The sequence below is a fragment of the Ahaetulla prasina genome, chromosome 2 (assembly GCF_028640845.1).
Source record: "Ahaetulla prasina isolate Xishuangbanna chromosome 2, ASM2864084v1, whole genome shotgun sequence".
NCBI lineage: Eukaryota > Metazoa > Chordata > Lepidosauria > Squamata > Colubridae > Ahaetulla > Ahaetulla prasina.
The window spans coordinates 75,398,949-75,414,796 of record NC_080540.1 but is presented as its reverse complement, the minus strand read 5'-3'; the positions used below and the strand labels follow the sequence as shown (position 1 = coordinate 75,414,796).

Here is a 15,848-nt window from a genome sequence, read left to right as displayed (position 1 = left end):
GTAGAGCATTATCCATTAGATTTTTTTTTACTGGCTTTTTGTCTCCTACTGCACTTTTAAAACATATAAATACGTATTGGTTCTGTGTTTTATATAATACCCAGCCAAAAGTAACTAAATACTTGGAAGATGTTATTTTATTTAATATTTTTAATTGAATCTACTTTGAAGCCTCATACAGTGATTCATATACCTATTATTTTATCCATTTTAGATATAGTGATTCCAGGTACGAACACTTCCACAGATGTGCAGGCAAGAATCAGCGCTGGTGAAAGCATACATATTATCCGTGGGACTAAAGGTACCGTATATACTCGAATATAAGCCGATCCGAGTATAAGCCGAGGTCCCCAATTTTACCCCAAAAACTGGGGTAAACTGGGGACTCGAGTATAAGCCGAGGGTGGGAAATGAGGCACCTACCGGTTGGGGAAACCCTCCCTCCCTCAGCTGAGAAGGCTGGCGGCTCCCCCGCCCCGCCCTCTCACTGCACCGGCAGGGCTTCCCCGCGCCGTCCGGTAAAATGTGAAAAAAAGAAAAAAAAAAAAACTCGAGTATAAGCCGTATATACTCGAGTATAAGCCGAGGGGCTTAAAAAAAAACAAAACTCGAGTATAAGCCGTATAGACCCGAGTATAAGCCGAGGGGACGTTTTTCAGCACAAAAAACGTGCTGAAAAACTCGGCTTATACTCGAGTATATACGGTAATTGAGATAGTTTTCCATTATAGATTTTAGTTTGTAAAGTGGGGTGAGGGTGGACTTTAGTTTTTTTCTTTTTCTTCTGTATTTCTTCTCTATTCGTCATCTCTTGTTCAGAAAGTAAAATGCCATTGGGAAAAAATCTCCATACGATAAAGAATTTCCACATGGTTTTCTACCACAAATTAACATATTTTAATTGATTTATTTCCTTAGTTCAGATGGGCCATGTTCATTAATAGTTTTTGATCATGCATTTGTTCGTTATTGATCTGTTTTAATATAGACATTGTGATAGTAGTTTGAGATTACAGTAGAGATTGTAATGTAGTTAGCCATGTCACGCTTTTATAAAGATATTTTGAAGATAGAATTAAGTTTATCAGAATGGTTGAAGGAGATTTTGTCCTTTCCAAGTAAGGATTTCTGTACATTGTTGTTGTGTGATCTGCAATTAACATAGTACATTTCAATTTTTGCCAGAAATCTTTATTTTAATAGTCTGCTTTCATCCTCTCAGTACTATCTTAGCCAAATATTGGATGTTGCTTATTGTGCAAGCTGCTTTTTAAAATCCCCTCATTGGCCTTTCAAAAATACAGTATTTGAAAAATAGTCACTTACAAGAGGCAGAAGGAGAGTTGATAGTAAATTGTTCATAAGGCCTAGTTATTTTGCTGATATAAAGAACCTTTCTTTCACCTCTTACAGGCAGTCCTCACTTAAGGACCACGACGGTCGGTCACTCTGTCACTAAGTGATGCAATTGCTAAGTGAAATATCATGTGACCACAACAAACTTATGTCACTTTTCACTCAGTTGTTAACCAAGTCATCACAGATTAAGCAAGACATCCCATGACCGTGGCTTGTGATTTTACTGCCAAGTTCTCCATTAACTCTGTTTATAGGAAACTGGTGGTAAAAGTGTGCAAATGGCAGTCACATGCTGCAATCATCATAAATGAAAAGTTTACTTGTAAAGTTATTTTTTCAGCACCGTTGGTTGCTAAACAGGGCATTTGTTAAGTGAGGTCTACCTGTATTTTGTACAACACACCAGAGTTATTAGTGAATGAATTTGTATTGAATACAAAATTTGTATTTTGTAACTCCCTACAAAATGGAGTTGAAAAACCAATAACCTCATTAGGGGGGTATTAGACAACCCATGACCAGTTGGATTATTATTTCAGAGATATTTGCTTACCAAATTCCTCTATGTCTCCAACAATGGCAGTTCTTCTAATGTGCTGCCTTCACTGGAAAATATTCGGGGAGATATTCAGAGATATATCTGCCTTGAAAATAGCCCATGTTGAACTGTAGAACACAGCCAAACATCATGAGTCGACTACCTGGAATTAATGCTATTTGCATATAGGTCCCTGTATAACTGATACAACCTTTCTTGGTTGCTGCTAGATTCTGCACCCCAATTAATTAAATCCTTCTTACATATTCTTTGAATAAGAAAATGTAACAGGGAACTAGCATGTTACAATGCAGAGCACAAGTCACAACCATAATTAATACTTCCAATAATATTTACAGACAACCTCACATCCTGGACATAAACTGTTTCAACTACTACCCTTAAAACAATACTATAGAGCGCTGCACACCAGAAGAACTAGACACAAGAACAGTTTTTCCCCGAACGCCATCACTCTGCTAAACAAATAATTCCCTCAACACTGTCAAACTATTTACTAAATCTGCACTACTATTAATCTTCTCATTGTTCCCATCACCCATCTCCTTCCACTTATGACTGTAACTTTGTTGTTTGTATCCTTACGATTTATACTGATATTGTTTCCTAATTGCTTATTTGTAGCCTATGACTATCATTAATTGTTGTATCATTAAGTGTTAAATTTGCACCCTATGACTATTATTAAGTGTTTTAGGTATTGTACCTTGATGAAGGTATCTTTTCTTTTATGTACACTGAGAGCATTTGCACCAAGACAAATTCCTTGTGTGTCCAATCACACTTGGCCAATAAAAAATTCTGTTCTATTCTATTCTATTCTATTCTATTCTATTCTATAATATAATATAATATAATATAATATAATAAAATATAATAAAATATAATATAATATAATATAATATAATATAATATAATATAATATAATTAATATAATATAATAAAATATAATATAATATAATATAATATAATATAATATAATATAATATAATATAATATAATATAATATAATATAATATAATATAATATAATATAATATAATATAATATAATATCCCTAGTCTCCTTATAGACTCCAGAGACATTCATAGAAAATAACATGATGAGTGGCTGGAGGCATGTCCATCTAGCCAGTAGACAGACCAATTTCAAGAAAATTTGTTACAGAGAATCCTAGAGTCTGTTGTTGTGAACTATAGTAGCTGCCTTATTATACCTGTAAAATGCTCTATTGACACACACACACACACACCCCAATTAACTATTATTAGCCGCCTTGAAAGAGGCGGTGGTGAGGCCCCTCCTCAAGAAGCCCTCCCTGGACCCGGCTGTCTTAGGTAATTATCGTCCGGTCTCCAACCTTCGCTTCGCGGCGAAGGTTGTAGAGAGTATGGTGGCATATCAGTTTCCCCTGCACCTGGATGAAACTGTCTATCTAGATCCGTTCCAGTCCGGTTTCCGGCCCAGCTACAGCACGGAGACGGCTTTGGTCGCGTTGGTGGATGATCTCTGGAGGGCCAGGGATAGGGGTTGTTCCTCTGTCCTGGTCCTATTAGACCTCTCAGCGGCTTTCGATACCATCGACCATGGTATCCTGCTGCGCCGGTTGGAGGGATTGGGAGTGGGAGGCACCGTTTATCGGTGGTTCTCCTCCTATCTCTCCGACCGGTCGCAGACGGTGTTGACAGGGGGGCAAAGGTCGGCCCCGAGGCGCCTCACTTGTGGGGTGCCTCAGGGGTCGATTCTCTCGCCCCTTCTGTTCAACATCTATATGAAGCCGCTGGGTGAGATCATCAGTGGCTTCGGTGTGAGGTACCAGCTGTACGCTGATGACACCCAGCTGTACTTCTCACACGGGCCACCCCAATGAAGCTATCGAAGTGCTGTCCCGGTGTTTGGAAGCCGTACGGGTCTGGATGGGGAGAAACAGGCTCACGCTCAATCCTTCCAAGACAGAGTGGCTGTGGATGCCGGCATCCCGGTACAGTCAGCTGAGTCCTCGGCTGACTGTCGGGGGCGAATCACTGGCCCCGATGGAGAGGGTGCGCAATCTGGGCGTTCTCCTGGATGAACGGCTGTCTTTTGAAGACCATTTGACGGCCGTCTCCAGGAGAGCTTTCCACCAGGTTCGCCTGGTGCGCCAGTTCGCCCTTTCTGAACCGGGATGCCTTATGCACGGTCACTCACGCCCTCGTGACGTCTCGTCTGGATTATTGCAATGCTCTCTACATGGGGCTCCCCTTGAGGGGCATCCGGAGGGTCCAGTTAGTTCAGAATGCAGCTGCGCGGCGGATAGAGGAGCCCTCGTGGCTCCGTGTTACACCTATCCTGCGCAGACTGCACTGGCTACCTGTGGCCTTCCGGGTGCGCTTCAAGGTGCTGGTGACAATCTTTAAAGCGCTCCATGGCATAGGGCTGGGCTATTTACGGGACCGCCTACTGCTACCAAATACCTCTCACCGACCCGTGCGCTCTCACAGAGAGGGACTCCTCAGGGTGCCGTCAGCTAGGCAGTGCCGTCTGGCGACACCCAGGGGAAGGGCCTTCTCTGTGGGGGCTCCCACCCTCTGGAACGAACTCCCTCCAGGACTTCGCCAACTTCCGGACCTCCGAACCTTTCGTCGCGAGCTTAAAACACACTTATTTATCTGCGCGGGACTGGATTAGATTTTAAAGTTATGGGTTTTAAGGGGTTTTTATTATTTATACTATTTTAAATTTGGGGCAATAGAATAAGTTTCTTAATTGTTTTTTAATCTGTATTTATATGTATTTTAACTGCCTGTGAACCGCCCTGAGTCCTTAGGGAGATAGGGCGGTATATAAATTTGAAAAATAAATAAATAAATAAATTATGATCTCTCTCTCTCCCAGGAACATACATCAGGACCAGTGATGGGCGGATCTTTGCTATCCGAACTACTGGCAAGCCAAAGGGCAGTGAAGATCATCGCATGGTTGCTTCAGGTGAGCACCATTTCTGAGTGTCTCTTCTATTATATTATTTTAGATATTTTTCTAACAACAGTAATAAAATGTAGCTATTAGAAGAGTGTATATTAAAAGAATAGAATGCATTCAGTTACAGAAATGATGCAATAGTAATTATTAATTTAACAAAGTTGGAAGGGACCTTGGAGGTCTTCTAGTCCAACTCCCTTAGGCAGGAAACTTTACACTACTGCAGACAAATGGTTATCTAATTTCTTCTTAAAAACTTCCAGTGTTGGAAGTCACAACTTCTGCAGGAAAGTTGTTCCATTGATTAATTGCTCTAACTGTCAGGAAATTTCTACTTAGTTCTAAGTTGCTTCTCTCCTTTTTTTTTTTTTTACATTTATACCCCGCCCTTCTCCGAAGACTCAGGGCGGCTTACAATGTATAAGGCAATAGTCTCATTCTATTTGTATATTTTTTACAAAGTCAACTTATTGCCCCCCCAACAATCTGGGTCCTCATTTTACCTACCTTATAAAAGGTGGAAGGCTGAGTCAACCTTGGGCCGGGCTCGAACCTGCAGTAATTGCAGGCTCTGTGTTCTAATAACAGGCTTCTCTACTGCCTGAGCTATCCTTGATTAGTTTCCACCCATTGCTTCTTGTTCTACCCTTAGGTGCTTTGGCAAATAGTTCTTTGTAGCAACCCCTGGGATATCAGAACACTGCTATCATGTCACCCCTAGTCCTTCTTTTCAAATGAAAATCACATTAGAATCAAGCTGAAACAAATAAAAATTAATAAACATTTAGCATTTTAAGTTAATGTTAAAGGAGGAAGGAGGAAGAACTGACAATGTTTACAAGGAGGATATTCTATTATGACTTTTATACTTTGCTAAGTGTTAACAATTTAATAAATCTTGGAACTCTTTGTAACAGCCAGTTAAATTATCTTTGCCAGAGTTATTCCATTTATACAAAAGAAATTTTAAAAAATGGTTTTCACGGTTTTAATTTTAGTTTTATTCTACCAAAAATTAAGAGAGAAAGTATCTTTGGATTGTAATAGGTGTAAGGTGCTTACATTTTCTGTAAGGTGCTGCATTGAAATATGGCATATATAATATGGTAAAATAATGGCTATATACCTCCTGGAACAAAATCTCTAGAAGTTTTAAATAAACAAGACTTAAGTATGCTTCTTTCACACATTATTTAAGATTCTAAATCTTTAATTTATAGACTTTTTATATCATTAATTATCACAGACATTGAATATATTTTGAACTCACATAATACATTTCTACCATGCTTTATAACTTTTTAAAATCACTTAAGAATTACTGTATTTTTCGGACTATAAGATGCTCCGGACAATAAGATGCATCTAGCTTTTGGGGAGGAAAACAAGAAAAAAAAAATCTGCCTCTGCCTGCCAGCAATTTTGCCTCCTTGCAGCAACAGCCTGGTCAGCTTCAGCACAGCCTGATTTACCATGAGCAGCTGATTGGTGGTTGGATCTGCCTCCCAGAATACCACTTACCAGCTGCTGGGTTTGCCCCTGTTGCCGCCCATCGCCACTGCCGCCTATCACCACCTCCATGCGCCCCATTTTTGGCCTCCGTGTGTCCCATTTTCGGCCTGTTCCAGGTGGCGGAGATAGGTGGCAGTGGCAATCCCTGCTGTCTGGAACAGGCCGAAAACGGAATGCACGGAGACTGAAAATGGGGCGCACAGAGGCGGCGATAGGCAGGGGTAATCCCCGCAGCCTGGAACCGCTGATAGGCAGGATTCCGGGAGGCAGATCCAACTGCCAATCAGCTGCTTGTGCTAAATCAGGCTGTGCTGAAGCTGACCAGGCTGTTTGCTGTTTGCTGCAAGGAGGCAAATTGCTGGGAGGCAGCAGTAGGGGCCGGCAGATGGGTGGGGCTTCAACAACATTCGCTGTATAAGACACACGGACATTTCCACTCACTTTTTTGGGGGGGGGGTGCATCTTATACACTGAAAAATATGGTAGCTTTTTTCAAACACACGACAGCCTGAAACTGATGTGAAAAAGAAAATTGATCTGTATATTCCTCTGTCAAAAATCATGTACAACAAAAGCAGACAGGAGAATTTGCAAAACCCATGCCAAAATCAGCCCCTTAAATTGACTAGGGAAAAGAAAAGACAAATAGTGAAGAAGACACAACACTGGAGCACTATTCTTCCATTTTTGTCACTAGAATACAGGTAATTGCACGTAATGCAAATGTTTAGAGATGTGGTTTCTAAGCAGAGAGTTTGGGACAAGATTGATCTGTTACAGTAAGGAAATACAGGTATGCATCCCCCGTCCTGCCAAAATAATGCAAATTTTCACCTCATTAAGTTGTGTTGAGAGAAAAAGCTTTAAAACGGAATTTTGAATCCTTCCTTTCTCCCTTCCTTTTCTTGGAAATTGCTGGGTTTCTTCTTTAAAGATTTTTCTGGTCCTTGCAATGAAACTGGTTTATCAAGAGCTATGTCCTGGAATCTCTGCCTGTAAGCTTTTAGTTTTAGTATCACTTGAGAAAAAGTTCATTGATGTTATACAGCTCAGAAGGATATTGTAATAGGTAGTATTAAAAAATGGATTGGTCCAGAAAAAAACATCAGGGATTTAGGCATTAAATCCTATCTTCTGGAGGACAATCACCATTCAGTGTACTGTAAACATTTCTTAAACCCGACTGTCAGTGGTGGGATTCAGCCAGTTCACACCACTTTGGGAAAACCGGTTGTTAACTTTGTGAGCAGTTTGGCAAACTAGTTGTTGGAAGAAATCATTAGGGCAGAGACCGGTTGTTAAATTACTTGAATCCCACCACTGCCTACTGCCCATACAGTAATAGTTTAGGTTCCCCAGCTGCTACTGAAATGAGTCACTGAAAAATAAAAATAGCTTACATCCTTGTTAATCAGGCTGTTGCGTGTTTTTTTTCCCCTACAACCTCCTCTGATATTTTAGTGACATTTCTGGTTATATTCTGCTTTACATAGGGTCCCAGGGTCCATCTGTTGAATCCACAAGCAATGGCAGACACAATGCCTCATCACCCAAACTTCCCAACCCAGAGGAGCTCACTCGGCCTATTTCGCCAGACAGCCCAGAAATCATCAGCGAACTGCAGCAATATGCAGAGGCAGCAGCTGCCCGTGAGTCCAAACACAATTCTCCTACCACCAATACTACACCTGGATACCCCCCTCGGAAAGACAATGCAGCCCACACGACAGCTCGTGGAACTGAGCAGCGAGTAGGGACCCATGGTTTGGCTTCTTCCTCAGCCTTGCCAGCCACTAGTCAACATGTTGACAGCCACTCAGTGCTGGACTTACGAGGGAACAAGCGTAAGTCAAGTTCACCATCTGGTCCAGATGAGCAAGCCCATCGCCAGCAGAAGAAACGCTCACTGCCAACAGCAGGTCAACCATATGAAAGTGGGTACCCTGTCTCTGGTGGGTTCACCATGCCCTCTGTCCCTTTAAACCACAACTTAACCCATCCATTTGCTCCCCAAGCAGGCAACTCATTGTACATGGGCACAGGCTCCTCCTACTACCAGCTGCCTAGCTTGCTATCAGATCCTCATCTGATGTTCCCTGTGACTACTGACCCTCTGCTGACAGCGGGCACTGCTAGTTCTTCTGCTGCTACCTCAGCCACCGCCAGTGTCCCCTCTTTCATGTTAAACCCCTCCATGACGGGGGTGCTCTCCAACTATTCGCTGCCCTTCTCACAGTCACTCCTCTCTGAGCCCAGGATGTTCGCTCCTTTTCCAACCCCTGTCTTATCCAGCAGCCTTCCCAGGAGCATGGCATCTGCCTACCCTGGCTTCATGTCACCTCACACGGGATATCCAGCGGGGGGCCTCCTTCGGTCTCAGGTGCCTCCATTTGACACCCGTGAGGTCTCTGAGGTGGGCTGCAGCTCCAACGAGGATGAGGACAAAGATGATGATGTAATAGAAATCACAGGGAAGTAATGGGCCTAGTCACTTCTTATAGATTGCATCTTTGGTTGGGAGGCAAAAATTCCTTGCTGGACCTTTCTGGGGTCAGGATTTTATATCTAGAACACAGCAGAAGTGGAGAAGGAGGAGGCTGGAAAGGAAATGGCATGTTTAGTTGTCAAAGATCTGCTTTGTATGGGAACTGAATTAAATGGACACCCCTCCCCTAGGAGTGGGGAGAAACAAGAGTTGGCCAAGGGAAGTATCACTGCAAACCACAGGAGTGCCTCCTTGACTTTTCCCTCCCATGCTGTCTGTGTTGTCCAAAAGGAAGACTTGCCATTAATATTTCAGTGCCCTTTGTTAGACTGGAGACATCGGGCTGATTTTTTTTTTTTGGTGTCTATGGAATAACACTCATACACAAACGGCCTTATCTGAGAAAGTTCATTGTCCCATGATCAAAAGCAGGAGATTTTGTGCCCTAAGAAACCTGAGAATGAATTGCATTCTTAATGGAGGGAGGGAGGTGGGAAAGGAAGGCACAGGCAACATGTCATATGTAGGTGGGAGGGAAGGGGTGGGCAGGGTCTGTGTGAAAATGAATTTTTCATCTTTCTGAACGTTCAAGGCAAATTAGTCCAGTGCCCTTCATCCAGGCCCTCGTGGAGTGGTGGCAGGAGTTGGAGACATGGGGTGCCGAAATGGACTGCCCTACCGCCTTCTCTAAGAGTTGCATTTGAAGACAGGGAGGGCCATTGGTGGGTCAGTTTCTTCTGGTTTCTTCATCACCATTGGGTTAGGACTTGTGTCAATCGTTTAGTGAGGTAGTGCGTGATGGAGACATTTTAAGGCTTTCCCCAGGTCCCCGCCTAGCTTTTTTTAGTGACTACTCTCCTGCTGCTCCTCCTCCCCCTTTGAAGCGATGATGAGCCTGCAGGTCTGGCAAAAGAAACAAGCTGTCAGATTTCTGTTGACCAGAATGAAGTGGACTTCCTGCTAAAGGGATTTGCTTGAGCTCCTTGTACCTGCTGCCAGAGTTTTTATTGACACTGACTGGATGATCTCCCTCCTCCATAGAACTCTTTGTTTTAATTTATTTCATGAAAGTGAAGTATTTATTGGGGAACTATTTCCCGCTTCTTCCTTGCTAAAAGCAGTTAGGTTGTTTAGAGTCTGGCCTGTTTGAGAAAGGAATAAAGCGACAAGTAGATTGCTTGACAAATGCAGGGGTGTTTTATAGGGCCAAGGCAGAATTACCCCCACCCCTGTGCTTCATTGGGGAGACTGGGGGCTAGGGGCATTATTTGGCTAGAGCTTGGTTTATTCTCTAGCTTTTTCCCGTACAGCGGGCAACAGGGAGGTTGGTGTTTGAAGTGGCGCTCTCATCAGTCAGAGACATGGATTTTTTAAACTAGGCTATCCCGCCATTCCAGTGGTTTAATAGTAAAAAAGCTAAAGCTTTGCAGAGGAAAGTCCCCTCTATATTGTTGCTAGTATCTGGCCCAAGTTTTTATAATACGTTGCCACAGAAGTGTGGAAGGAGAAGCCATTTATTTTCATAGAAGGCTTAACAATGGAAGGAAGTTGCAGAGATTCGGCATAGAAATCAACATTTGCCTTCTTCTCTATTGTGCAGGAAAGGGAGACGGTGGTACCTCGGGGGGGTGGGGGGTGGATGATGGAATAATTCCCCCCGTTTGTCTTTAAAAGATTACTCCGGTTAAACTGGTATTTTATAAGACATTGGCATTCCAAAGACAAGGGGAGAGGCACTTGCACTCCCATGACAAGGAGTCAGTGAGAGCGTTGCTAAGAAAACCTTCCCAGGATAGTGGTTCACATCCTGTTCTCATCTTATCTTTGTTATGTGGTTGCTGCAAAGAAGACGGTGGATCCACTGAAGTAGCTAAAATTGCCAGGCTTCTCCCCTCCCCCCTCCCGCAATCATGAAGAACTTTCTCTCTTTCGTGCATCATACCTCTCCGTGAAAAGTTTGAACTCCACATGATTTGAATGGAGGTAATGTGAGAATTGAGCCTTTGCTCACCCTATAAAAGACCTACCAGACCCCTTAGTTAAAGAGGTCGTGGCTACTTGTTTTTCATATTGTGAATCCGAAATGATTCTGAGAGAAAGCGCTGCGTGAGTACGACTGTGTGTATGTGTATACTTTTATGTACCATTAAAAAAGCATGTAAAGTTGGGCTTTCTGACTATCTTTCTCTGCTAACTGGGCACTGTCTGTCAGGCCTGACTTCACCATTTGTAGAAGCCTTAGATTTAAAGTTAGCTATGCAAATTACTTTAATTATTTTAAAATAAAAACATTAAAATAGTGCTTTCTTCTTTAACATATCCTAGGAGTTGAAAACCGAGGGGTTCTGAGCAAACTTCTGGACAACTTGTCTTTGGATGCACCATGGGATTAAAAAAAAACAAAACACAAACACAACCCCCCCACAAAAATAACAAAGCAAATTAACTGATGGTGTCCATTCGAGTTTCTCCAAAGACTTGGCCTTGGTACGTCTGTGAGTCATGCCCTTTTGTGATTTGTATGTGTCCACCTCATGCAAAATAATGACGGCACTGATTGTACTGTAAACTGCAACCCTCTAGGTTGACTCGGGAACTGGATCTAGGCAAGGGGGCTTATGCCGAAGCAGCTAAGCAATTTTTGGTGAAGGATTTTTATTTTTTTCTCCTTCAGGTTTCAGGCAGACTCATTATTCAGTATGGTGAGTTTTGGGCAGCAAAGCTGATAACAACTCGAGTAATCCTACTAGCTCCTGTCTTGACTTTCATGGAGTAATGGGCCAGTCAAGACAAGCTAATATGTTTTATATACTATTAACTTCAGACTGCTGCTTCCCAATTCTCTTGTCTCTTTTGACCATCATAGCTGATCACAAAAGAGTCACCAGACATGACGGGCTTTGAGGACATCCTTACTATAAAATATGGGATGTTTGATTAGGAGAATAGATGCAGCTGTGATTAAGTAGACCAGGCTCTTATAGTCATCTTTTAAATAGGAATGGAAGATAAAGGTGTATTAGCTGTAGGAAATGGTGTACACCTGTAACTTACTAGTCTGACCACTGGATGGCAATGTTGCATCACTTGGATTATTACTAGATTTTAACAATACAATATTTTTAAAAATTGGCTTTTGTACTTGGGTGAGAAAAGTATAAACATGTAAGTCTGATTGTGCACATCTTTCTTTTCTCTCTCTCCCTCCCTCCCTCTCTTCTTGTTTCTTTCTTTCTTGTCATTTCTCTTTCCCCTAAAATGTTTATGTTAGTGGATTGCTTGAACAGAATTCTTCCACTGACAGGGTCCATTCGGGGTCTCTCTCTCTCCCACACTCTCCCTCCCCCTCCCTCCCTCTCCCTCTCCCCCTCTCTATCTCTCTCTCACACACACACACACATCTACCTTCAGTTAGACCAGCTACTTTCTGTGAGTTTTGGAAAGAAACACATTTGGGGCAGATTCCTCTACTTCAGCAAGTGCCTGACCTGTGTCTCCTTCCTAATAATAGGGGGTTTAAATGTAATTGGTCTCCTAGAGATTAAAATGCATTCCCAGCACTTGCCAAGAGAGAACAGTGTTGCCACTGGCAATGAAGACCGCATTCTTCTGCTTTGCACCCTTCTTGCTTCTAGAGAGCATCAAAAACACCCTCTTTCTCACATATGAATTCTCCCACACATTCAACATCCTTTGGAAGGTGTGGCTTCTAGAAACAAAGGGTGGCTGTTGTGCCTTGTTTGTGAAGAACAGAGAATGCTTGACTTGGGAGCTGAGTCAGAACAGCACAGTGACTTACGTATGTTGGAATGGTCCCTTCCTTGATGCACTGTAATTTCCAAGAATGTAGTGGCTGCTCAGAAGCAGCATATGTGTTTGTGTTGTGAGATCTCTGAATTCAACTATTCCTTTTATCTCAAGGATAATTTTTTCCTCTTGCTGGCTTTGTGTTAGATCTACTTGCCAGGGTCTGTGCACTGCTAAATTTCAGATCACAAAAGAAAGGAGGAGGAATACATGTATTCTGAATTTACAGCTGGAGCTGTTTGATGTGCTTGGCTAAGGTCTTGGGATACTTAGGAAGTTTCTTGCATTCCCCCGGTGTTTTGGATCTGCATGTAATCTTTGGATCTTCCTTGATAAACCATACATTGCAATATTTCTCTGAGCTTTAGAGCAACAGTACTGTACCAGGTTGGTGTGGTACACAACAACACTTGATCCCCTTAATAAATGCTTAGGGTAAAGAGGTGACCTTAAACTGTGATATTTTACAGACCTTGCTACTACGTTCAGTTTCACTCCAATTCTGGCAGTATACAATTTAAAACTGACAAAAGATCATCTTGTTTAGTCATCGATTTTCTATGATGAATTATTTTTTGATGAGAATAACACTGGAGGACTTCTCCCCAACCATGTTAAGAATTGCCCACATGTCTGCTTGCTAATTACTGCTCTCCATCTCCATGTGACCAAGATATGGAAATGTGGAGAAGCGCTGTCCGTAGAGGGCAGGTTTGATATTGAAGTGCTCCTACAGCATTGCATTCTGTGGGACACAGTTATATGGACATATAAGGGACAGTTTAAGGAGAGAAAAGAATCTGCTTACAATCTCTGTCAAGGAATCCCAGGAATACGCAAGCTTCCTCTCTTAAAATAATGAGCCTATTGATTGTTCTATCCGAATTATGTAATTGATGGCAGCAGTGCAAATGTTTCTTGCAAGATCTCAAATCAAATGAAAATTTACTATAATTACATATATTTGCACTGAAATCCTGATTTAGGCATTGTAAATATAATTATTAAACTGGAGAATGGTTGATCTTAGCTCCATTAAACCAAGGGAAATATACACCAGTAGATTAAAACAAAATCGTGTCTTATTTAATACCAAAACCTTTATTATATCAAGTCTGGGGATTTATAAGGACATTTTTGAGAATGCTTGCTCCTTGTAATTCAATCAGGAAAGTAGTAGGGAAGATATTTGCAAGTTTAGGGAGGATCAACAGAAATAGAAATTGAGAGCTGGCAGAGAAGGAGAAGGGAGTCTTTTGTGTGTGTGTGCTCTTTATTGAAACAAGACCACTAACAGCTGCCCACAGCTGCATTGCTTCTTGGGTCCTATATTATTAGTTTCCCTGTTTATGTTCTCTGTCCCTCCATTAAATCTATTTGTACAGGGGAGCCAAATGAATTGAATGGTTTTCTTGGTTTGTTTTTTGTTCTGCCTTTAGTTTGTGGCCTGTGCTTTGTGGTTGAAATAAAAAGACATTTCTGTAGCAGGGTCAGTTGGTTGGCTGGTTGCACGCATGGGATATGTGCTTCCCTCATCTCTCTGTCCAATGGGATGTGCTCACCCAATCTCCCAGAGCAGAGACATTGAACAATTTTGTTGTTTATATGATGTATTTATTTTTACTTGTGTTTCATGTCATTTTTTTAATAAAATAAATAAATTGTAAGTTGGTATAATGCCTATCAACTGTCTCTCCTTTTTAAAAAAATAAACTTCAAATGTTATGAAGAATTTGGTAATTTTGGTATGGAATTAGTTTGAATTTTCCCTCCTGATGATTTCTTTCACCGAAAGGAAAACTAGTTTGACATCATGAATTTGCATGTTTTACAAACAACTTCTTGCATTGGTTTTAATGATATTCAGGCACGATTAACTAGCTAATTAATTAATTAGCTTAATTAAAGCTAATTAAACCCTCAATTTCTAGACAGAATGCGACATTTAAATGGGTATTATAATCAGACCTTATAACCAACCAACTTACACTATTAAGAGACTGAAGTTCCATCACTCTTTTTATATATGAATTTCCATCAATTATGAAGATTTGGTTCAGAGCCTAATTTGAGTTGCACTGACTGGAAATGAACCAAACTGACTAAACCAGATCTGAAGTGGAATTTGGAAACCCAAAGCTTCTACCACTCATGGACGTGTCATCTGTAAGTAGTTACATTGGTATTTATGTGAAATAAAGTGTTAGTAAAGGATTTTAGATGGCTTTATAATGAAAAACTTCTACTAAACCTTTTTTTTATATTACTAGAATTTTAATATTTGCAGGCACAACTCTCCCTTCTGCGAAGATGAACCAGGCAGGTATACGATGTCTGTGCCCAAAGAGATTTCTCCCCTCCCCCTCTTCTGAGGGATAAGAAAGGCTCTCTCCCCTCGATTATTTTGGCAACAAATTCTCAGAAATCAGTACACGTCATAGAACTTGGGTTTCAGTGTTACAAAAGGATAGGTGGAAGATGTTTTCTGTCAAATTGATTCTTGAATAGGAAAGAATAAACTTAAATGACTTCCCTCCACCTTGTTGCAGTAGTGTGTATCGCTGTCCTATTACGTGACGCATTGGATAAAATGGGACCACGGGCTCATCAGTACCCAATCCAGAACACTTGCACTGAGCTAAATATCTGGTCATCCAATACCAATTTCACTTTGGTTCAATTCGTAATCAGCAACATCAGAAGCTGACATTTCATGCCCCACATTCTGCCTGCGCTGCTGAAATCCTGCTGCTGGGTTGGCAGTGGAGGACTTCAACCTACCCAGATGTATGGAATCTGGGACAACCCATATTCATGGCAACCCATGGATTTGACCCAAGTCATTGAGAGCCCAAGACACATATGGTGCTGCATGCTAGTTTTTATCCTGGGGTGGTTGTGGTGTGATCTGGTAATAAGAGGATATAGCATTAGTCTTTTTGCTGTCAGTGAATTCTCTGATTGTTTTTGCCCACACCCAAATAGAGAAGTACATTCTATTACAGAGATCTTCAACATTGGCAGCTTTAAGACTTGTGGACTACAACTCGCAGAATTCTCCAGCCAGCTGTGCTGGCTGGAGAATTCTGGGAGTTGAAGTCCACAAGTCTTAAAGCTGCCATGGTTGAAGACCTCTGTTCTATTAGATGGATCCATCCCAGGA

At 41.6% G+C, this 15,848-nt stretch overlaps 1 protein-coding gene across 14 annotated transcripts in view; it reads left to right on the top strand.

Moving 5' to 3' along the window:
* Positions 1 to 15,848, top strand: part of RAD54L2 (RAD54 like 2) — a 72,893-nt gene that overhangs the window by 49,095 nt on the left and 7,950 nt on the right. For 3 of the 14 annotated variants that reach the window (XR_009153210.1, XR_009153211.1, XR_009153209.1), the window contains exons 20-24: positions 215 to 304; positions 4,795 to 4,887; positions 7,887 to 8,345; positions 11,204 to 11,365; positions 14,735 to 14,851. Coding sequence is in view for 8 of the 14 variants with exons in the window: in XM_058166923.1 (XP_058022906.1) it covers positions 215 to 304; positions 4,795 to 4,887; positions 7,887 to 8,872 (1,169 nt within the window). In the remaining 6 variants the exon portion in view is untranslated. Of the gene's footprint in view, positions 1 to 214; positions 305 to 4,794; positions 4,888 to 7,886; positions 14,676 to 14,734; positions 14,852 to 15,848 lie in introns of those variants that run through there. The other 11 variants (XM_058166923.1, XM_058166920.1, XM_058166921.1 and 8 more) reach the window with 9 other exon arrangements.